The sequence below is a fragment of the Miniopterus natalensis genome, chromosome 12 (genome assembly GCF_054644295.1).
Source record: "Miniopterus natalensis isolate mMinNat1 chromosome 12, mMinNat1.hap1, whole genome shotgun sequence".
In the NCBI taxonomy this organism is placed as follows: Eukaryota; Metazoa; Chordata; class Mammalia; order Chiroptera; family Miniopteridae; genus Miniopterus; species Miniopterus natalensis.
Genome location: NC_142092.1, coordinates 59124676 through 59148104, shown reverse-complemented (window position 1 = coordinate 59148104; position 23429 = coordinate 59124676). Strand labels below are relative to the sequence as shown.

The window sequence follows — 23429 nt, the reverse complement described above, 5'->3', positions numbered from 1 at the left end:
ACTGACTGCTTACTTCTAAAACCACTCCTACAATTTTAGGTATTTTTTATGGCATCACCTCACTTTTAGGTATGAAATCTATAATAGTTATTTATTGCTTCATAACAAATTACCCTAAAATTAGTTTAAAACAACCACATTTATTATCTGACAGTTTCTGTGGTTCAGGAATTTGGGCATGGCTTAGCTGGATGTTCTAGTTCTGTCTCTCTCACAAGGCTGCAATCAAGATGTTGACAGGAGATGAGGTCTCATCTGAAGGCTCAGCTGGGGAAAGATCTGCTTCCAACATCACTTACATGGTTATTGGCAGTATTCAGTTCCTTGAAGGTTATTGGACTGGGGGGATTCAGGTCCTTTCTGGGTTTTGGCTGATCGCTGCCCTCAGTTCCTTGCTATGAGGGCCTCCCCAACATTTCAACTTACTTCATCAAAGGCAAAAAGAAAGAGAGTCTGCTAGTAAGACAGAAGTCACAATCTCATGTAACCTAATCAAGAAAGTAACATCTCATTACCTTTGTCATATTGTCATCTGAAGGCTCAGTTGGGAAAAGATCTTCTTCCCATGTCACTTGCATAGTTGTTGGCAGTATTCAGTTGAAAGCAAGTCACTCCATTCAGCTTGCACCCAAGGTGGATTGGGGGAGGGGGAGTGTAGATTACACAAGGACATGAATACCAAGGAAGGCGGATCGTTGGGGGCATTGTAAGGCCTGCCTGCCACAGTAATTATTAATATTCCTTATAATTTTAGTGTTTTAATAGCCAATAAACTTATCTTTTATAGAATATTTACTAAGCTTCAGTTTTCCTCCCATAAAAGAGGGTTAAAATAATAACTTATTGTGACTTTAGACTCTCCAATTTTTTGTGACTATGCTGTAATTCATCACTAATTTATGGAAATGTAGTTGATATGTAGTCATTTTTGTAGAGGTGATTACTCCCTTTCCTGAACAACAATGACATGTTAACCATGTCTTCTTTATGAGTTTTAGCACATTTAAACTTGCAAAAGAGATATTTATAAATAGTTTTATTTTCCTTGCTAGACTGTAGGCTTCTTGAGGGCAAATTATGTATTTTGTTGTTCTTGTTGTCAATCCTCACCTGAGGATATATTCTTTTCCATTGATTTTTTAGAGTGAGTGGAAAGGAGATAGGGAGTGGGGGAGAGAGATAGAGAAACATTGATATGAGAGAGAGACATCAATTGGTTGCTTCCCACATGTGCCCCGAATGGGGCTGGGGACCCAACCTGCAACCAGTTACGTGCCCTTGACCAGGAATCAAACCCTTGACCCTTTGGTCCACAGACCGAAGCTCTAACAACTGAGCCAAACTGGCCAAGGCAAATTATGTATTTTTAAAAAACATTGTCCTATCCCTGACTGCATCTAGAAGAACATATTTACCATGGAGTTCAGTAGATATCTATTTTTTTAAAATAAAATTCCTGTAGCAATTTAAAAAAAGCCCCAGTATTTTTGTAACAGTAAAAGTAAGATATGTATTTGGTAGAATGCCTCTGGTTTACTCAAGTTCAATCAGATACTAGATAGATCAAATACTAATTGAGGAGATTAATCACAGGCAATATATGTCACAACACTGAAAAACAGAGTAAATATTTGATGAGTGAGTGGATGAGTATGTTTTTCCTTACATATATCCCTTTGACATTTTGTGGGTATCTATCTATGTATTTTGAACTAGAGTTTGGGTGTATGTCCTCATAAGCCATTCATTTTATACCTCCAAGAACATTTCTACTTTATAATATATAGATAATAACATTACTGTGCACTAACATTAATTATCTGTTTATCTAGCACAGGTAGATTTAGATGGTTCAAAATTATAAGGAGAAAATTTATTTTGAAAGATTACACATTTTTTGTAAGTTTGTAAAACACTCAAAAATTTAATGTTTTATCTTTAAGTAATTATTGTGATTCACTTATTGACCCATAAATCTAATGATAAAACAATCAAATCCCTCTTGACTGACATGCTATCTTAACATGTTTAATTTGTGGAGGAGTTCTAAAAGCTGGATCCCAATTGTATTCTGGTGATAACAACTTAGTGGGCTTATTGATAAAAAAATATTTGTTTAGGTGATGTTCATATGTGCTGCTAAGTTCATTTTTGATGTCATGAATCACTCCTTTTCTATATTCTGCAATGAAGTTTAAAATGTCTTTGGGTGTGCCACCAAAAATTGCACTATGGTAATAGAAATCTCCCTGTCCAAAAGGGATGAAAGCTGCTGATTTAGATCTTCTTTCATAAGGGAAATTTTTAACATTTTCAAAATACAACCGTGAGTGAAGTTGAGCTACAGATTTGCCCAGGGCTTCCACTCCAAAGTTATTCTTGAAGATCTGATTTATACTCATACTGAAGAGAAAGTTAACTTCATCCTTGATGTGTTTTAAAATGTACAAATTTAAGTTGTACATGTTTATGGCATTAGTGTCTTCCCACTCGTTTTCTCTAAACAAACCCAATAGTTTAAATGTTCGAAGGGGACCTAACTCTATGGGAGGTAGACAGGAGAAGTCATCCATCAAGATGTAAAAGATAACTTTGTGGCCAATCATAAAGTACTTATTAGCAGATTCGATGAACTGTTTCAGGTACTGTCTTGTAATGCTGTAAAACATGGAAAAAAAACATAGGAAAAACTTATTTGCTAAAAATCATCAGGAAAACACATGTCATTTAAACATGCTGTCTAACATATATGTCATTGTTGCTAAAGAACTACCAGTAGGTAAGGGTAGAGAAGTTGAGTCTAGATCTTTATTGGTTGAAGAGAATGTAGTGATTTGGGAGCCTGAGAAGAAATATGAAGTTTGTTGTGAAGAAAGAAAGAAAAAACAACTAAATGAATTTTAATGAAAAGATTCCCAAGTAGTGTTAAAGACTCAGCCACAGCTGGAGAAAATTACCACAATAGATAAATAAGTATACAAGTCAGATAGAAATAATGATTAGGGTTAATTATGAATAGCTCTTTGAGTGTAGAATGTCCTTGGGTGCTTATCTACACTTTTCCAAAATAAAAAAGGATGACTATTAGTAGCACTTACTTTTCAGGAAACCGTACAAACAAGCCTATGGTAATGTTTAGCCTTTTATAATATTTTTCCAGGACCTGTCTATTGTAAGTTTCTTCCCAGATGACTGGAGCAAGCCAATCGGTTGTTGTTAATACATCAGGACGTTTTCTGTTGAACAAACAAGACACAAATTAAGCAGGTACCACTTTATTATGACAGCAGAAGTTGTCGTCCAAGTGAATATGCTAACGATTATAAAGTACTTACTATGTGCCAGGCACAGTTATTGAGTGCTTTCCATTACCCACTTAATCCTTGAACTGTCCTATAATGTGAGTGCTATTATTACCCCTATTTTTCATATGGGGAAACTTAGGCACAGATTGGTTGAGTAAATTGCTTAATATCACACAGCTAATAGATGGCAGAGTCGGGATTCAAGATCAGCCAGTTGGGCTTCAGAATCTATGTATTAGTCATTGCACCATCCTGCCTTTTGAGCCCAGGGATTTTTTTTCTTTTGAGCTTCGACTACTGAAACTTAAGTAGTCCAGGGTTTGAATATTTCTCTGATTATTGGCTAAAGCAGATAGCACTACGACCACCTATGTCTACCGCCCCCTTCTCCCTTTTCTTTTCCACCCTCTCTTTTCCTAGAAGCTCTAGAGCACTTTCTTTTCACCTTTTCCTAATGCTTTAGGCCCGTCAATGCAACCTATAAGAAAACAAAATTAGTCCAAAAAGGGAGAATGACATTAGACTTGCTTCTAATAATAATATGACAGCAGAAATAGCAGCATTAGTAATAATGGTGTTGCTGAAGGCTGGGCATTAAACTATTAAAGCAAATTAAGAACTTCATTTTGGAAGGAAACGCGTACAAAGCAGGAAGCCATTTTGCTATTGGTAATTGCAGGGTTTCATTCCAAATCCAGACCCAGAAAAGAGTTTGACAACCCTTAATAGTATTTTAATAATAATATACAATAGTCCCCCCTTATCTGCAGGGCCCCCAGTGGATGCCTGAGATTGCAGTTAATACTGAGCCCAATATATACTGGTTTTTTTTGGAACTGGTGGGTAGGTATCACGAACTGAGTGGATATGCTGGACTAAGGGATGAGCCACGTCCTGGGTGGGGTGGAGCAGGACGGCGCAAGATTTCATTGTGCTAGTCAGAATGGCCTGCAATTTAAAACTTACGAATTCATTATTTCTGGAATTTTTCATTTCATATTTTTGGACCACAGTTGACCATTCATAACTAAAACTGTGGAAAGTGAAACTGCAGGTAAAGAGAGACTACTGTAATAAATTTATTTATTTATTTATTTATTTATTTATTTATTTATTTATTTATTTATCTTTATTGTTGAGAGTATTACAGGTGTCCCATTTTCTCCCCCCAATTGACCCCCTCCACTTTGCTCTCACCCCCTCCCTAGGCCTTCACCCCGTTATTCACTGTGTCCATGTGTTATGCATATATGCATATAACTTCTTTGGTTAATCTCTTCCCACCCTCCACCCCCCTTCCCTCTTTCCTCTGAAATATGGTCTGTTGCATGCGTCAGTGTCTCTGGATCTATTTATTTCATCAGATTCTTTTGTTCATTAGCTTCTTGTTAAAGAAGACCCTTCAACTTTTCATGTAGTGCTGGTCTGGTGGTAATGAACTCCTCTAGCTTTTTCTTATCTGTGAAGCTCTTTATTTGACCTTCAATTCTAAATGATAGCTTTGCTGGGTAAAGCAATCTTGGTTGTAGCTCCATGTTTTTCATCACTTTGAATATTTCTTGCCACTCCCTTCTGGCCTGCAAAGTTTCTGTTGAGAAATCAGCTGACAGTCGTATGGGTGCTCCCTGGGAGGTAACTAACTGCTTTTCTCTTGCTGCTTTTAAGATTCTCTCTTTGTCTTGAACCTTTGGCATTTTAATTATGATGTGTCTTGCTGTGGGCCTCTTTGGCTTCCTCTTGTTTGGGACCCTCTGTGCTTCCTGGATTTGTAAATTGATTTCTTTCCTCAGGTAGGGGAAGTTTTCTATTATTATTTTTTCAAATAGGTTTTCAATTTCTTGGTCTCTTTCTTCCCCTTCTGGCACCCCAATAATATGAATGTTGGGCCTCTTGAAGTTTTCCCAGACGCTCCTTATACTATTTTCATATTTCTGGCTTCTTTTTTCTTTTTGCTCTTCTGGTTGGGTGTTTTATGTTTCCTCATGTTCCAAATTGCTGATTTGATTCTCAGTGTCCTCTACTCTACTGTTGATTCCATGTAAATTATTCTTCATTTCAGTTCATGTAGCCTTCATTTCAAATTGGTACTTTATTATGTTATCGATTTTCTCAGTTATTTCCCTAATAGTCTGTTTAAACATCCTTATAAACAAAATTCTGAACTCTGTATCTGTTAGCTTGCTTGGATCTATTTCATTTAGTTCCTCTTCTAGAGATCTCTTCTGTTCTTTCCTTTGTGACATGTTTCTTTGCCTCCACATTTTGGCTGCTTTCAGGTGTTTGTTTCTATGTATTAGGTAGAGCTGCTATGTCTCCTGGAATTTGTAGAGTGGCTTTGTGTAGCAGGTGTCCTGTAGGGTCCAGTGGCTCAGCCTCCCCAGTCACCTGAGCTGGGCCTTCTAGGTGCTCCCCTGTGTGGCTGTGTGCACTGTCCTGTTGTAGTTGAGCCTTGGTTGCTGTTGGCATCCCTGGGAGGAACTGACCCCCTGGCCAATCAGCTGTGAAGACCAGCTGCAACTACAGCCAAAGAGCTGCTGTGCTGGAGACACCCCTATGGATCAGGATTTACTTCAGTGGAGCTTTGGTGTTCACCAAGTGCATCCCTTGAGTGTCGCTCATGGATGTGGTAGGGTTGTAATCCAGTGTGGTCGAGTCTGACCACCAGGTGCACTATCTCTGGGGCCTCCCGGGAGGTGCAAAGTCAGCCTCTGCCAGTGCCTTGCCCAGTGCTACCCAGCATGAGCTACACAGCAAACCGTAGTTGGCTGCTACTTGCGCTGGGCTTGGAGGTGTCCAGGAGAGGCCAAGCTATGAGCCAATGCAGGCTGCCACTAGTGCCAGGCCTGGGGCCACTTATCAAGCTGTATGGGGCCTGCTGCTGCTTGTTTGAGAGATTTTAGGAAAGTCCTAAGCATGAGGCTCAAGAGGCCACTTGCATAAAAAAGCCACTGGAAATGGCCTGGATGAGCTGCAGGTGGGGAGGGGCGGGGCCTCCGGGAATCACGGGGCGGGGCCAAAGGTGAGAGTCAGGTGCTGGTGATTGAAATATGGCGCCTGCCTGCCGGCTGTGTGCGGGGAGGACTCGCCGAAGGAGCCATGGCCTCTGTCAGTCCTTCTGCCTGGAAGGAAGCTGCCCCTCCACCTCTCGCCCCGATTTCAGGCAGGTTAGTTCCTCCCCTAGTGTCCCAGGTCCTTTCAAGCTGCTGCCCGGCGCTGGGCTCCGAGTGAGCGCGTCCAAGTGAGTCCGTGTGCGGGCCCTGTAAGAGGAAAGCCTGGGGCTCCCGCAGCCTCCATGACCCTCAGGGACAGTCCCCGCTGGTTTCACAGCCCGGAGTTGTGGGGACGTCTCTTCCCGGCCCTGAAGCCCTGGGCTGGGGTCCTGCTGTGGGGCTGGGACCCCTCGCTCCTCCGGGAAACCTCCGCCACTGAGATTCCCTCCTGGGTTTAAACCAAGTGTGGCCCCGCGGCGCATCTCGGATTCAGTCCCGGTCTGCCAGCGCCTCTGCCCCTCCTCCTGGTCTCAGTGCTGCTTCAGTTCCCTGGTTGTAGGGCTTCTGTGCGGCCAGATTTCAGGAGGTTCTGAGTGATGGTTATTCTGTATTTTAGTTGTAATTTTGATGTGGTTGTGGGAGGCAGCGGGTGCAGCTGTTACCTACGCCGCCATCTTGTTTCTCTGCCTGTAATAAATTATTTAAAAGTGCCTACTATTACTGTTTTAGGGATTTCTTTAACTTCTATATTTATATTTATACATTATTTTTAAACTTTTCCTATACTTAGAATTTTTAGTCATATACTTCTGTTCAACTCACAAGTCTTAAACTGTACCTTAAAACTGGCTAGGTGTACCTTTACACAGTGATGATTCTTTGAAGTTATGTACATCACAGATAAAAATAAATATCTTTTTGAGAAGAAGAAAGGTTTAAAGATTGTCCCTCTTTCCTCATTAGATCAGGTTAAGGATTTGCTTCCAGAGTGAAAGCGAAAGAATCTCTGAAAGCGGAAGGCAGTTAAAAACCTATGAATAAAAATTGTTTGATAAACAGAAGAGGAAGAAATAGAAGAGACTTAAGAGTCATTAGGTTTAAATGCTGGCCAGAAAGCATCCTGTGCAAAGGAGGCTCTCAGAAATCAGGTGAACAAGGTGAACTACCCTTTGGATGCCTTGCCTGGCCTCCCTGTGGCTGGCTTAGTATCTGTATACAAAGTAGCCCCAGCTGCTTGGAGTCCAATGGAGATTATGCATGGGCTCAATGACATGGACATTCCCTTACTAAGACTGAGCTATTAGCCAGTGCTGGGTGCCCAGCCTGCCAACAGCAGAGGCTGACTCAGCCTACAATATGACAGTGTTTCCCAGGGGGACCAGCCAGTGATGGCTGCTTGATTATATTAGACTCCATAATGAAAGGGGCAGCATATTTTCCTCAGGGGAATGTTTCATGTTCTGGGTAGGGATTTGCTTTTCCTGCCTACAAATCTGCCATCTTTGTTGACTTGCAGAACATCTTATCCATTGCTGTTGTATCACACGTAACATTGCCTGCATCCAAGGTACACGTTTCCTGGTGAAAGTAGTGTGGCAGTTGGCTTACTTCCATAAAGTTCTCTGGGCTATGTGCATCACTGTTCAGAGGCAGCTGGCCTGGTAGAAACTGGAATGGCCAGGAAAAGTCTCAATTTCAGTGTTCAGAGATAATTCCCTGAAATGTTGAGGTACTATTCAATAGTACACCATTAATGCTTTGAATCAATAAACAATATGAGATACCATTTCTTCCAAAGCTAAAATACACAGCCCATAAAGCAAGATGGATATGAGGATGTTCCTGCTTATGATCACATCTAATAACTCACTTAGAGAATGTTTACTTGTCATTGTTTTGACCTTGGGTTCAGTGGGTTTAGAATTCCTAGCTCCCCATGGAGGAGTCCTTCTTCTAGGGAATAAGTAAGTCATGGTTCCTTGAACCTGATAAGCAGGTCACTTGGGAGTTTCTCATGCAGTTGAGCTAACAGGCAGAACATGGGATTACTGCACTGGCTGGTGTGGCTGATCTTCATTAGCTTCTTCCCTGATATCTCAATATTAAAGAAGTCATTTTATATTAAATTAAAAGCCAACATAATGCTTAATAATAAAGTACCACCTTCCAACTAAAGTAAAGAATGCCTTCTACCACTATTACATTGTTATGAAAGTGCTATCATTTCCATTAGACCAGGGGTTTCATGTATTTATTTATTCTATAAACATTGAGCCTCTACTATGTCTAGGATCTTTTTTAGGCACATTCTAGTGTTTGCTTATGGGTGCAATGGAGAAAAATAAAACTGGATAGGGAAGAAAAGGAATGGGGTGCCATTTTATATGGGGTGGTTGGAGAAGGCTTTACTGATAAAATAACATTTGACTGGAATCTTGAGGGAAGCGAGAGAATGAACCATTTGGCTATTTGAAGGATGAATGGTATGTAGAAAGAACAGAAGGTGCAAAGGCTCTGAGGTGAGAGCATGCTTGGTGTATCTGAGGAACATTAAGAAGGCCAGTGTGATCAGAGTGGAGTGAGACAGTAGTTAAAGATGAGGTCAGAGATAGGTATTAGGCAGCTATTTTATCTATAATTATTTTTCACATTTTAAACTCTTTGATCTCCTTGGAAAGCATTTTATAAGAGCATCTTATATGTTCATAATAGCAAAAACCTAGAGATATTTTAAGTGCCCATTACCAAGGCAGTGAATGAACAAACTATGGTGTAATTCCACAGTCAGTTACTGTGCAACCAATCAGAATGAATGACAGTGATATGCAATTTTTGGATGAATCTTAGCAATCTAATATTAAGGGTATAAATAAGCCTCTGAAGATTATATACAGCATGATATCTACTTTATAAAGTTATAAACATCTAAAATTTAAAAATAGATTTTTCTAAGAATATATATGGAGGATATAAATTTATATTTAAAACAGAAAGCAAGGAGATAATGAACCAGAATTCAGAGATGTGGTTGTTACAGGGCGTAGGGCATGGAAATAGAATAGGTGTATTGGAAAGGACACAAACCTAGCTGTTAAAGTTATTGAAGGTTGTAATTTTTGTTTCATTAAAAATAAGCAAGAAAGCACACAAATAAGTAGATTTTGCATGAACTAATGATGAGATGAGTCATGAAGCAAGGATTATTATTAATCTAATTCTGTGCAGCTAAAGTTTATTTTATTTATTTATCTTTTTGTTTTTTTAAAATATATCTTTATTGATTTCAGAGAGAGGAAAGGAGAGGGAGAGTAGAAACATCAATGATGAGAGAGTCATTGATCAAGCCTGCAACCGGGCATGTGCCCTGACCGGGAATCGAACCCCGATCGCCTGGATCCTAGGTCGTGCTCAACCGCTGAGTCACGCCCAGCCAGGCTAAAGTTTATTTTAAAAACATAAATATGAAAAAGGAATTTATAGATGATGAAATACAAATAAATAATAAACATATAAAAAGATCCTGAAGTTTAATAATAATTACAGAAATGCAAATTGAATTGAAATATTTTAACTTTTGCCAATAATAAAATGCTCGATACTACTAGAATAAAATATAAACATATAAAACAAATAAATTTTTACTAACATTTATCCCTTGCCAATTGGAAAATAAATGATGTAATCATTAAAGGACATTTTAGCAACATGAATCAAATTTTAAATGTTTACATCCTTTTAAATTAACAATAGGAATTTCTCCCACAGATAAATTCACACAACAGTGTATAAAAACATATGAACAAGGATATTCATTGAAATATTACTTACAATAGCACCCAAATTGCAAACAATACAAAGCCAATAGGGAGTTGGCTGAAATAATTGCGCTCTAGAGTCATAAAATAGGATATTAGATAGCCAATATAAAGAATGAATTTCTCCCCTGAGTGTTAATGTCAAAATCAAGAGAAATCATTAATGGCATTTTTGGGCTGCTTCTAAAGAGAATTTTTTTTCTTTCTCCTAATAAACCAGGAATGTTAAAACAGATAATAGCTTTCTCATTATGACCCTTAATTGCCTAACTCTTTATAAATAGAGCCTAGTTTTGTACATAAAAGCCTTAAAAGTAAGAACTCTAAGTCCTGGAAGCCTCTCAGGATAGCTACAATTTGATGATGGAAAAAAAAAATTTCCTCTGTTCAAATTGAGTTATACTATTACTATCATATTGTGATCAGAATTTTTTGTTCTTACTTAGGGTTAAACCAGTCTGAGAGCTGAGGTTCTTCTGCTTCATGATCCCTGGGTACAGAATGAAAAGCAAGTTAAGAGTAACCCACTCATGCAGCAAACATATATTTCACCCCATAACACAACAGGCACTATTTGGTGCTGGTTCTGTAACTATGAACATGTAGGTCAGTTCCTGCCCTCAGGAAGTTGATTAAACTAGTAGGAAAGAGAAGATTAAATAGATAATTATAGTACAGAGTGATAAGGGCTAATAGGGAAAAACAGACCTTCATGGGAGCATATAAATGGGACATCTAACCTAATTTGGGGCTTAAGGGAAACCACCTGGAAAATGAAATATGTAAACTGAGTCTGGAAGGATTAAATAAAGAGGTATAGGGTGAAGAGGTCATGAACAAAAGCTGGAAGGCAAGGAACAGTGTAATTTGTGAAGGGGGGACATATTTTAAAAATTAACAGAGCAGGAAAAATAATGTATATTCATACAAAAATGCACAATTAATTCATTTATCAAACATTTGTAGCTTACTATGTGATAGACACTGTTACATGTTGAAATGAAGGGGTTGAAGTAGGGGCCCATATATTCATCTTTGATTTTCATTTAAAGAGGACCCACCTAAGGTTTTGTTGTACTTTTAGTTAATTATTTAATTGACAAGGTTATGAGGGTATTTCCCTTTTATAAACCAGGGCTATTTTGTAAAATAGAAATAACTTTAAGTGACTTTGCTTCCAGAAAGATGGAATACTACTAATTTTCCCTATTTCTATCACTAATTATACCTAACCCCCCTGGACATTATATATAAAGACTCTGAAAGGTAGAGAGAAGGCATATCAGGTAGGCACCTTGGGACTCAAAGATTGACATGGCAGTGAGTGTCCTTGGTTTTCTGCCACCATATATGCCAGATTGGGTGCTAGAGAAGTCAGCAACCCAGAAATGCCAATGGGCACTGACACAAAAGGAGCCCCAAGAAAAGTCTGCTCTTTATAGCTAAAGGACCAGGAAAAGGGCAACCTAGAAAGAAAACTTTAAAGCACTAATCATTATACTCCAGCCCAATATCACAGAAAAACTGTGACCCCACACCCATCCCTCTAGCAAAGGCCAAATGGAGAGCTTAGATTTCCATCCTCCACAGACTGTAATGAGGTTCCTTCCCTTCCTCACTGGTGTGGAGTTAGAGGAGGTTAGTGGGGGTTAGAACTTACACCACTGCTCAACAATTGTGGCCATCCTCCTGTGGTTAGTGTCAGTGGAGACCATGTAGGGAGCCTGAACTCCCATCCCTGCTATTAGTAACAAGGAACCCCTCTCCTCCAGGTTTCAGTGGAAGCAGAGATGAGAACATGAAATTTCACCCCTCAACTGACAGTAATGATCAGGTGCCACCCATGTCCCAGCTTCAGCAGTGTAAGAAGATTCCTGTGAAAACACAGGATTTAAATAAGATACAAAGCTTCATAATACCCAAAATGTCTAGGTTTCAATAAAAAAATCACTCATTATACTAAGAATCAAAAAGATCTCTGAATGAGAAAGGTCAACCTGCAGATGCCATGATAATACAGATATTAGATTTGACTAGAATTTTAATGCAGAAATGTAAAAATGCTTCAATAAGCAATTGCAAACACTTGAAACAATCAAAAAAATAGAAAGTGACAGCAAAGAAATAGAAAGTCTTAATAAAGATATAGAAGATATAAAGAAAAACAAAAAAATTTTAGAACTTAAAAATACAATAACTGAAATAAAAACTCAATGGATAAGCTTAACAGCATAATGGAGAGTGGGAGGAAAGAATCAGTGAACTTAGAATAGTAGAAATCACTCAGTTTGAACGACAGAGAGAAAAAGAATGGGGGAAAATGAATAGAGCCTCAGGGAAATGTGGGACTATAACAGAAGATCTAATATTCATGTAATTAGAATACCAGAAGGAGAAGAAAGGATGGGGCTGAAAGTGTTTTTAAAATTGACTGAATGTTCCCCAAAACTTGACAAAAGACATAAACATACAGATTCAAAGAAATTGAGTGAACCCCAAACAGGATAAACCTAAAGAAATCCATGAAAAAGAACGATAGTTAAATTTCTAAGAGCTAAAGTGAAAAAAAAAAATCTTGAAAGCAGTCAGAGAGAAATGATTTACCTATAGGGGAAAAATAATTGGAATGCGGTGAGTTTCTCATCAGAAATCATGGACCCAAAAGGAAGTGGAACAGTGTTTTGCAGGTGCTGTAAGACTAGAACTGTCAACCAAAATGGCCCTCAGCAGGAGAATGGTTGAACAAACTTTGGTACATCTTTTTGTGGAATATTACACAGCAATAAAAAGGAATGACCTATTGATATACACAACAATGTGGCTGGATCTCAGGGGCATTATCCTGAGTGAAAAAAGCTTATCTCAATGAGCCATATACTGTCCGATTCCATTTGTAAACTTCAAAGTGACAAAATTATAGAGATGAATATAGATTAGTGGTACTAGGAAGAGGTTAGGGAGGGTGAGGGGAAAGAGTTTGGGTGTGAGTATAAATGGTCGCTCAAAGGAGGTCTTTGTGGTGAGGGAATAGTTTTGTATCTTGATTGCTGTGGTGGTTACACAAATCTAACATGTGATAAAATGTTATGTAATTATACACATACATTGTTCCAACATCAATTTCCTGTTTTGATACTGTACAACAATTATGTAAGATGTAACACTGGAGAAAATTGGGTGAGAGGTACATGTGACCTCTTTTTACTATCTTTGTAACTTCTTGTGAATCTATAATTATTTCAAAATCAAGTATTTAAAAAACACACCTTTAAAAATGCATCCCTTTTTGACATTTCAGAGGTGTTTTTAGCCAAAGATATTTCATTATAAGGATTGCCCAGGCCTCATGCTCATTTAAAATCTAATCATGCCAAATTTCATTAAAAGTATACAGTGACAAATGAAGAATTTTTTCTTTTTCTTTTTTTTAATCCTCGCCCGAGGATATTTTTTTCCGTTGCTTTTCAGAGTGAGAGTGGAAGAGGGGGAGAGAGAGAGAAGAATCGATGTGAGAGAAATACATCGATTGGTTCCCTCTTGCACATGCCCTGACTGGGGCTGGGGATTAAGCCTGCAACCGAGGTACATGCCCTTGGCCAGAATTGAACCCAGGACCCTTCAGTCCACAGACTGACGCTCTAACCACTGAGCAAGCTGGCTAGAGCTGAATAATTTTTTGTAAAATTCATTTTTTTGACAGTTGATTTCTCTAATTTCTCAGATGCTACACAATGGTCAATAATAGAAAACATGATTGACTAATGAGGGCTGTCATTCTGGGGGGAAAAAATATCATCATCCTGGATAGAGATATTTAAACTACAGCAAATGTCAAAAATGTGTCTGGTGCCCAGCCGGGCGTGGCCTAGCAGTTGAGCGTCGACCTAGGATCCAGGCTATCGGGGTTTGATTCCCAGTCTGGGCACATGCCCGGTTCAGGGCACCTGCTTTCTCATCATTGATGTTTCTGTCTCTGTCTCTCCCTCTCCTTTCCTCTCTCCGAAATCAATAAAGATATATTTAAAAAAAAAAAAGTGTCTGGTATGTAAGCAGGTGAGTGTGTCAAGTGAGCAAAATTTGGAGATGCACACATGCATACTCATATTTATGTATATATGCATGTGTAGAATATTTCTGAACTGATACCCAAGAAATTTGTCAGTGGTTTCCTCTAGAGAATTTAGTCTAGTTTTCTGTTCTTTCTGATTGCTGTCACCATTAGAACCCACTTGACTCCAGCCAGTTTGCCCTTAATACAGATTGTGGAATATTTATGAAACACAGATTCTTACCAGCAGAGACTTATCTTCTGTAGGTGCTTCTTTATTCTTTATAAATGAAAAAAATGCATTTAGTGTTAAATTTGAACAAATCTCTATTGCAATTAGAATAACAGAAAATCTAGAATTCAGATTCATTCATTCATTCATTCATTCACTCACTCACGTGTTAACCAGATAATTACTAAACACTTACTATATGCCAGCCATCATGCTACAGTTCTGGAATATATGACATCCTGACATGGCATTAGTCATTTCTATTAAGGCACAAAACCCTAGAGGGCAAATAACATGTAGAACATGATACCAAAGCAGTGGGGTTGATTTTGTATGAGGATGTTTTGATTTATTATTTTTTATAGAGAGTGGAAGGGAGGGAGGAAGGGAGAGAGAGAAACATTGATGTGAGAGAGACATATCGACTGGTTGCCTCCTGCACGTGCCCAGTCTGGGGCCAGGAATTGAACCTGCAACCCAGGTACATGCCCTTGCCCAGGAATTGAAACCCCGACCCTTCGGTGTGCTGGCTGACACTCTAACCACTGAGCATCACCAGCCAGGGCAGCAATGGGGTTAATTTTAACAGCCATTAGCTCCCACAATATAGCTAATTTTCAAGTAGTATTCAGTAACAATGCATTGCTTATTAAAAAACAACAACAAAAAAACCCATAAGGAAGAAGGCATAGCTGAGGTAAGAATTTTAAATTATTTATGTAAGAGAATTTTGGTAGGTTAACAGATTTGTTCCCCAGTATAGCTATGTTTCTACAGCAGGTCATTTTGAGTCTTGTTCCTATTAAGTGGAACTTTGATGTAGTTTAAAATAGATCTAAAATAGCCCCAACACTCTCTATCCTGTTATCTTGCCTTCTTTCTTCATAGCATTATTATATAAAATACAGTGCTCCTGACATTACATATTTTTTGGCTTCTCCACCTAGAATGTAAAGTTTCATAAGAGCAGTCACTTATGTTTGAGTTATTACCTAGAACCTGCCTGGCACCAAGAAGGCCCTCAGTAAATATTTTTGAATGTTGAAAAATGAAGGAATTAGTATATTTATGATTTGATTTGTTCCCCAAAGAGGAGATAATTTATGATTATTAATACTTTTTGAGCAAAACTGAGTATGTTAGATCAACTCTGCCAATCACTAAAGATAATGATTCATTAATTTTTTATATTTACCGGAAATGATGCTTAATCAATGTCAGTGATAAGGCAAATGAAATCAATAACCATGTTTTCCATTTAGAATTCATTCTCTGCTAGAAAAAGAGGAGAAAAAGAGGTTTTCTTTTGAAAGTAAAAAACAACTTCCTTGCCATCTTCTAATAACACATTAATTTATGGAAATTTGGCCACCAACCCAAGTTTCTGATTCTAGAATGCTTAGCCTTAGAAAGAGACAGACTTGAGTTAGGGATACCACCTGTATTGTTTGACGTACCTGCAAAAATCTCCCTTAGGATACCAACTGATCCTTTTTAGATTAGTTGCATAATGTCAGTGACCTTCCTTTTTGTGTTCCTTTATCAAAGTCCACCATGATTGCATAAAGGAAATTCAATAAAACTCTCGTTCTGTTTCACTTGTGCTTCTGTGAAAATAGAAGGAGGTATTCATGAAGGCATCCTTTATGCACCGGGATGTGTTCTTTCCCCAAAGAATACAAAGTTGATGTTTATATATTTGTTCCTCACAAATATATTAAGACTAATAATTCAAAGATTATATAACTAGTAACCTGAAAGTTTATGAGCTGTCTTAAAGATATATCCCTGTAAACAGTAATTAAAAGTCTAAATTAAAGGCATTAAGCTCTAAAGTAGAATTTTTGATTCTAGCCAATGCACCAAACTTGAGTTGAAGGTATCAAGATTTCTGTTTATAAGTGTAAACTGGTGTTTAGTAGGCATCATCCAAGAACAGGTCCTGCTTTTGGATTATGTATTGGAGTATATGGAAGTCCCTGATATTTACTTTTTGAACACTTATAGTTAATGAGCAAGATGTTTTAGATCTATACCGTCCAGTATCATGGCCACTAGCAACAAGTGACTAGTGAATACTTGAAGTGGTACTAGTCCAAACAGTGGAGTTTGAAGACTCAGTATGAAAAAACAAATGTTAGATATCTCATTAATATTGTTTATATTTATTACATTGAAATAAAATTTTCGATATAATGGTTTAAATGAAATACATTATTAAAATGAATGTTATCTGTCCCAGCCAGATAAGAGCTGAAGGAGTTTATCAACACCAAACCAGTATTACAAGAAATATCAAAGGGTCCTCTTTAAGAAGAAAAAGATAAAAAATATGAATAATAAAATTGCTGTAACTTCATAGCTATCAATAATTGCTTTAAATGTAAATAGATTAAATGCTCCAGTCAAAAGACAGAGTAGCTGAATGGAGAAGAAAACAAAACCTATACGCATATTGCCTATGAAAGACCAATTCAGATAGAAAGACACAGTTTGAAAGTAAAGGGATAGAAAAAGATATTTCATGCAAATGGAAATGAAAAAAAAAGCTGGGTTGCTTTCATATCTTGGTTATTCTAAACAATGAACATTTTGATGGTTGCCAGATTTGAGGGGGGTTGGGGGAATGGGTGGAAAAGGTTAAAGGTTTAAGAAGGACTGATCTGTAGTTACAGAATAGTCATGGGGATGTAAAGTACAGCATAGGGAATATAGTCAATAATATTGTGATAACTATGGTGTCAGATGAGTACTAGACTTATTGGAATGGTCACTTTGTAAGCTACATAAATGTCTAATCACTGGGTTGTATACCTGAAACTAAAGTAATATTGGACATCAACTGTAATTGAAAAAGTAAAAAATCACTAAAATATAAAAAGAAAGAAAAAAACTGGGGTAGTAATATTTATATCATACAAAATAGACTTTAAAACAAAGGCTATAACCAGAAACAAGGAAGGATATTTCATATACAATAGCCAAGATATGGAAGGTCCAACCTAAGTGTCCATTGATAGACAATTGGATAAAGAAGATGTAGTACATATATACAATGAATATTCGCCATTTGCAACAACATGGATGGACCTAGAGAGTATTATGCTAAGTGAAATAAGTCAGAGAAGACAAATACCATATGATTGTACTTATCGGTGGAATCTAAACAAAAAACAAAAAATAAATCAAAACAGAAACACGAATACAGAGAACAAACTGATGGTTGGCATGTGGGAGGAGGTTGGAGGGACTGGGTGAAAAAGGTGAGGGGATTAAGAAGTACAAATTGGCAGTTACAAAATAATCAGGGATATAAAGTACAGCATAGGAAATATAGTCAATAATGTAATAAATATGTTTGGGGCTAGGCACACTCTAAACTTACTAGGGAGATCACTTTGAAAGTTATATAAATGTCTAACCATTATATTGTACATATGTGAAACTAATATAATGTTGAATGTGAACTGTAATTGAAAATTTTAAAAAGAATTTTAAAAATGATCACATTTTAAGCTGAAATAAACTTAGGTAATTTGAAATTCAAAAAATAAAGGTCATGTTTCTTTTTACATTTTTGTGATGTGGTTACTAAAATATTTAAAGTTACAAATGTGACTTGTATTGTATTTTTTTGGACAGTTCTTCTATAGATAATACCAGACTGGGAAGGCTTCAACTGGGCATAATTTTAGTGTCCAGCAATGTGAAATGACCAACTTTTAAATTCAAGAACATTAGAAATACCCTATGTATGAGGTAAGACACTGTTTAACGAGATTGTTTTCTGACACTGTGCCCTCAATGACATTATTCTTAAAGGCTAGAAATATGTTTATGTGTCACCTACTTTGTACAATACACTTTAAGACCAAGGTTTGAGGATGATCTCTACCTACCTATGATTTTGCCAGGTCATCTAACCTTTTATACTGTCCCTTCCTAAGAGCCTTACCTTTAGTTTTGGTGATGTAAAGAGAAAGTCTTAGGATGTTTTCCAAGCATTATATTTTTAAGTCTTTGTAAAAAAAAAAAAGGAAGGAAAGAAAGAAAAAGATATTATCTAATATTCTCCTTGTGTTTGAACCTTCTGCTAAAGGTGATGTCACCAGATTCTTGATGATGAAAGCTTTAGAAAGTCATAATGATACATTTGGTAGCAAGTTCTTCTCATTGTTACCAGATGGTAGAACTTTGTCCCATTTGAAAAAGTAAAGGATTTTAAATGTTTTGCTTTTAGTTTTTTTTTTTTTAATACTTCCTTGCTTTTCTCAATGACTGATTTTTTACCTATAGAAATATATTTTGAATGGTGTGCTGTGTGTGTATATGTGTGTATATGAATGACACAAAAGTGCAACCTTTTTTTCTTCATCCTCTATTAGGTGTAACTATCTAAGGTAAAGTTAATCCCTTTTTGTGCTTTCTTAGAATGTTTTAAAGTACTTATTTTCTGATTATAGAAGTAACACATTTTCATGTTTTAAATTTGTCAAGTGCATAAAAGCACAAAGAAGGCAGGGAGATGAGAAGAGATGAACCAAAAAACTCATATACATATATGCATAACCAGTGGACACAGACAAATAGTGTGGTGAAGGCCTGGGGTGTGGCAGGGACTGAGAAGAGGTGGGTAAAGGGGGGAGGGAATTGAGGCACATCTGTAATACTTTCAACAATAAAATAAAATATTTTTGAAAAGAAGAAAATGATTATCAAATGTAATCATACTGTCCTGAGATAATCACTCTTAATTTAGATAGCATGCACCTTTATTTTGCCCTTCGTCTTTAAAAATAAATTAGTTTTTCATATTGAAAAAGAAAGACACACAGAGTAAAAAAAAAATCTAACAGAAAAAAGTTATATAATGCACACTAAATCATCTTCTCCCTTCAGCACCTGACTTCCCATTCCCCATTTCCAGTGGCAGCCACTGTTATGATCACTCCATTATGTCTCGTCCATCTAACACCCTTTTTCTAGTAAACTGCATTTTGTTATATGACTGTATCATGATTTTACCAGTTTTCTGTTTTCAGATATTTTGGTTGTTTATTGTCATTGCTATTGTAAGAAATGCCACAGTGGAAATACTTGAATATGCTCTATGAGCACATATTGAACTATATTGTAGGATAAATTCCTAGAAATGGAATTGCTGGATCAAAGGTTATACCCATTTAAAACTTAAGTAAATGTTGTCAAATTGTTTTTCATAGTGGTTGTTCCAGTTTAATTCATACCATAAGTGGATGAAGTACCTGTTTCCTCACACCCTTATCAATATAGTACATTGTTGAAATTTTTGGTGTTTGACAATCTGAGAGGTGTGAATTGTATCTCAGTGTAGTTTTCATTTACATTTTCTTTAATATGGCTGATGTTGAGCATCCTTTTGCATGTTTAAGAGCCATTGTAATTCCTTCTCTGTAAGCTGTTCATAGCTTTTGTTTATTTTCTATTAGGTTTCTGTGGTTTTAAATTTTTAAATAAACTTTTTATTTTGGCATAATTTTAGATTTGAAAATACAATAATTAAGACCGTATGGTTTTAGAAAAAGGATCATCGGGACAGAGTAAGAGTCCAGAAATAGACCTATACCTTATATGGACAACTGACTTTTGACAAAAAAAGGCAACTTCTAAGAGTTTCTTCTGTTAAAATTAGAGAATTGGGAAAGACTGGAAGCCTTACATGTGGAATAAAAACACTTAGGTGGATTCAGATGAATTTGAGAACTTGTCATTCTAATCTTTCTGGGTTTCATTTGTCAGTGGAAACAATTCCTGCTCAACATCTCTCTGAGGAGGCAAGTCTTTTTCTGCTTAAAGATGCTGTAATTATCCCACCCACAATAGCTGATTTACAAGGTGATGCCTATTCTCATTGCCTAAAGACCTAATACATACCTAGAGTCAGATATAGCATGCCCCAGGGAGAGAATTCAAGGTCTGCTCCAGAAGGAGAGAACTACGTTGAATGAATTTCAAGGTCTTGCTCATTTATATTAGTACAGAAACACATGTGAGAATGGATTCTAATGGATTCTTTCTCTAATGATGTTAGATCAAGATGAATGGAATATAATAATGGATTGAGCTGAAGTTATTGAAACAGGCACATTTACCTTAGACTTTGGATTTAATATGTTGTCTTGATCAACTATAAGTGGTTCTGAGAGTTTTCTTGGTTGTTATACTAAAATTTGAATTCAGTAGCCTACAATCAACGGAGTTTAAGATGCCATAGCTTCCCTGCCATGAGGTAGAAGGAGAAATCCAAAGGTTTAGAGAGACAAGAATGTTGTAGTGAATTTATCATGTTCAAATCATTCCCCTTCCCTCTGACTGTGTTCCAGGGAGGAAGCAAAAGGGGACCTTGCAGGACATTTTCTTTTACTAAGTCATTGAGAAGTCAGTCAGAGTAGGGAGATACTGACACTGAAATGGACTCTATGATTTCAATGGAAATTATGGGATTTACATTACTGGAAAACCTCTAGGCCTGTGGAGCAGAAACCTGACTAGAATTACCATAACAAGTTATGGTGTCTCACCATGTTCCTACACCTAAGCCAGTTTATGGATCTGGCATCCGTTGATTGCAGGGGTGTCTATGTCACCTTGAGGAAGGACCTGTGGTAATTGACTAGGATGAGTGTGTCCTTGGGGAAAAATGCAGGATGGACACTAGTTCTAAGTTGACTGATTTCTAGGGGATAGAAATGGCATTGTGGTCTACTAAATAGAGTGAGGGCTTATGGAGAATAGGGGATAAATTCTACCCTGAGTTTATCTCACAGTGGTCCCCGCATATAAAAGAGCCACTCTGTAGCTTTTGAATTCCTGAAGTCATGGTTGAAATATTTATATTTAGCAACTGGTAGAATATTTACATGACTCTCTGGGCTAATGTGGTAAGAAGGGTCAAATGGAAGCCAATGGAAAAGACTCTCCTACTAAAATAGTAAATCAAAAGTAATAACCCCTTTCTGGAGATTGTGAAGATTAGTTCTACCATTAAGGACTTGAACATTTTAGGCTGTTGATTCCTATCATTTCCTTGTTTAACTTGCTTGCTTGGCCAGTATAAATGCCGATTAATTTGGAAAATGCCTGTGAATCATTGTAAAGTTAACTGACAATTCCACTTATAGCTACTTTTCCAGGTGTTGTATTTTTGATGGAGCGAATGTACATAATCCCTGGTATTTGGTCTGCAGCTGACAGATGTTTTACCTTATATCAATTAATACGGATTATCAAAAGCTTTTGCTCTCACCTGGCAGAGACATCAGTAAACCTCAGAGCTATGTGAACTATCCTGCATTATCATAATATAATCCATAGGGTCTTTGATCATCTGGATATCTCACTGGATATCACTATTAGCATCATGCTGAGCATTTTGAGCAGAAAGAATCCCAGATATCATTCTAATACAAATGTATTACAGGAGGAGGGAGGAACCTCCATAAAAATTAAGGGGCCTGACACATCAGTGACATTTCTGAGGAGCATGTAGGGTTAACTACTCTAGACAAGTTCCTATGCCTTGTACCACTTGCCATCAAATCAGAGGCATAAAGCTCAATGAGACTCTTTGGATATTGGACGCAACATACATATTGTATTTAATTGTGACACTCTTGACATATTTGTTGAGAAACTTCTAACCTTGCCAATTTTGAGTGAGACCTAGTGCAAGAGAAGGCTCTATATAAGGTATAGTCTGCAGAACAAGTTTCTGTGCCCCTTAGCAGATTTAAGTGGCAAACATAGATAGAGGTAGGGATTGAAGCCTTCTTTTACAATTACACCAAATAATCCACTGGAGTCATTTTTGCTTCCATCTCAGCAACCTTGGACTCAGTGAGGCTGGAAGTCCTAGTGCACAAGGAAGGAATGTTCCCACCAAGAAACACAGTGATGGTTCTGTTGAATTGGAATCTGAGACTTCCCCTGACCATTTTGCATTTTCATCACGCTGAATCAACAGCCAGAGAAGGGGTCTCTGTACTAGAATCTGGGACTGATCACAATGATCAAGATGAAACTAGGTTGCTACTACACAATAGTGTAATGTGGGGTACATTTAGAACTCGGGTTCCCTGGGAGCCTCTTTAATAGTACCTTATCCAAAAGTCTTTGTTAAGGGAAAACCTTGGTGATCCAATAAATAAAGATCCACTAAAGACTCAAATCCCACAGGGCAAGGTTTATGTCACCCCACTAGGTAAATAACCCTATCCATCTGAGCTTTTAGCAGAGAGGGTAAGGAACATGAAAATGGGTGGTGGAAGAAAAGTGATCAATATGAACTTGACCTAGTAACCAGCTATGGAAATAAGCACAGCAGGCATGCATATTTTTCTTATAAATATAAACATAACATATAAAATGCATTATATATAAGTATATATTTTTATATGTGAACCAATGAGTTTCCCTTTTTCCTTCCCCTACTATTTTTTTTTTTTTTTAAATGAGGAGTGTTAGTTCTTTTCAATTTAGGTAAGTGTTCGCCAAGCTGAAGATCCATATACAGTCCAGAGGGAGAGGACCTCCTATCATCTGGAGTTCCTGGACGTGGTGAGGGAAACTACTTTGTGTTTCACCTTTTGGAGATTGAAGTGGTTCTTTATTTGTACAAAAGTTTGTTGAATTCCACAAGGTGGAAACATGTTTTATGAGAGTTAGGTATGAATAGAAGGGTGAGAGTAGGAGGTTCGTGGCAAAATGGGTGGACTGTGGTAAGCATTTGTTTGTTGATGCTCAGATTTCTCTCATTTTCCCCGCACTCTGCTCAATGTGGCAGAGACCTCCATTTCCCAGACTTCTTTGCATCAGACAATGAAAAACAATGGCAGAAGAGAGCAAAATAGAAGAAAACCCTCTCCCAGCTCCCCCTCTCTTTCTGTCTCTTTGTCTCTCTGTCTCTCTGTCTCATTTCCTTTGAGTGGCATCTTTAGCTGTGACTAGAACTTCTCTCTCTGTCATCCCAGCTCATGCCAGGCGACTCATACTAGGTTGTAG

The 23429-nt window shown here is 37.5% G+C and overlaps 1 protein-coding gene and 1 long non-coding RNA gene across 2 annotated transcripts in view; one reads left to right on the top strand and one right to left on the bottom strand.

The window, feature by feature from the left end:
• The window catches only part of LOC148091866 (uncharacterized), a 59884-nt gene that overhangs the window by 17664 nt on the left and 18791 nt on the right, over nucleotides 1-23429 (top strand). Inside the window, exon 4 of the long non-coding RNA XR_015715419.1 lies at nucleotides 18033-18149. This is a non-coding gene — a long non-coding RNA (uncharacterized LOC148091866). The remainder of the gene's footprint in view (nucleotides 1-18032; nucleotides 18150-23429) is intronic.
• LOC107537620 (N-acetyllactosaminide alpha-1,3-galactosyltransferase-like 1) lies at nucleotides 1992-12764 on the bottom strand. The gene is made up of 4 exons (XM_016213668.2): nucleotides 12715-12764; nucleotides 10553-10600; nucleotides 3099-3236; nucleotides 1992-2658 (listed from the first exon to the last, which is right to left on the bottom strand). The coding sequence occupies exons 1-4, from the start codon at nucleotides 12762-12764 to the stop codon at nucleotides 1992-1994; spliced, it is 903 nt and encodes a 300-aa protein (XP_016069154.2).

Excerpts from the sequence above, each read along its gene's own strand:
- LOC107537620 (XM_016213668.2), bottom strand. The coding sequence starts at position 12,764 with ATGATTTCTGATGAGAAACTCACCGCATTCCAATTATTTTTCCCCTAT. Across the intron at positions 3,237-10,552 it reads TCAGACTGGTTTAACCCTAA|AAAACGTCCTGATGTATTAA; the intron begins GTAAGAACAAAA and ends TTTGTTCAACAG. Across the intron at positions 2,659-3,098 it reads TTTGTACGGTTTCCTGAAAA|CATTACAAGACAGTACCTGA; the intron begins GTAAGTGCTACT and ends CATGTTTTACAG.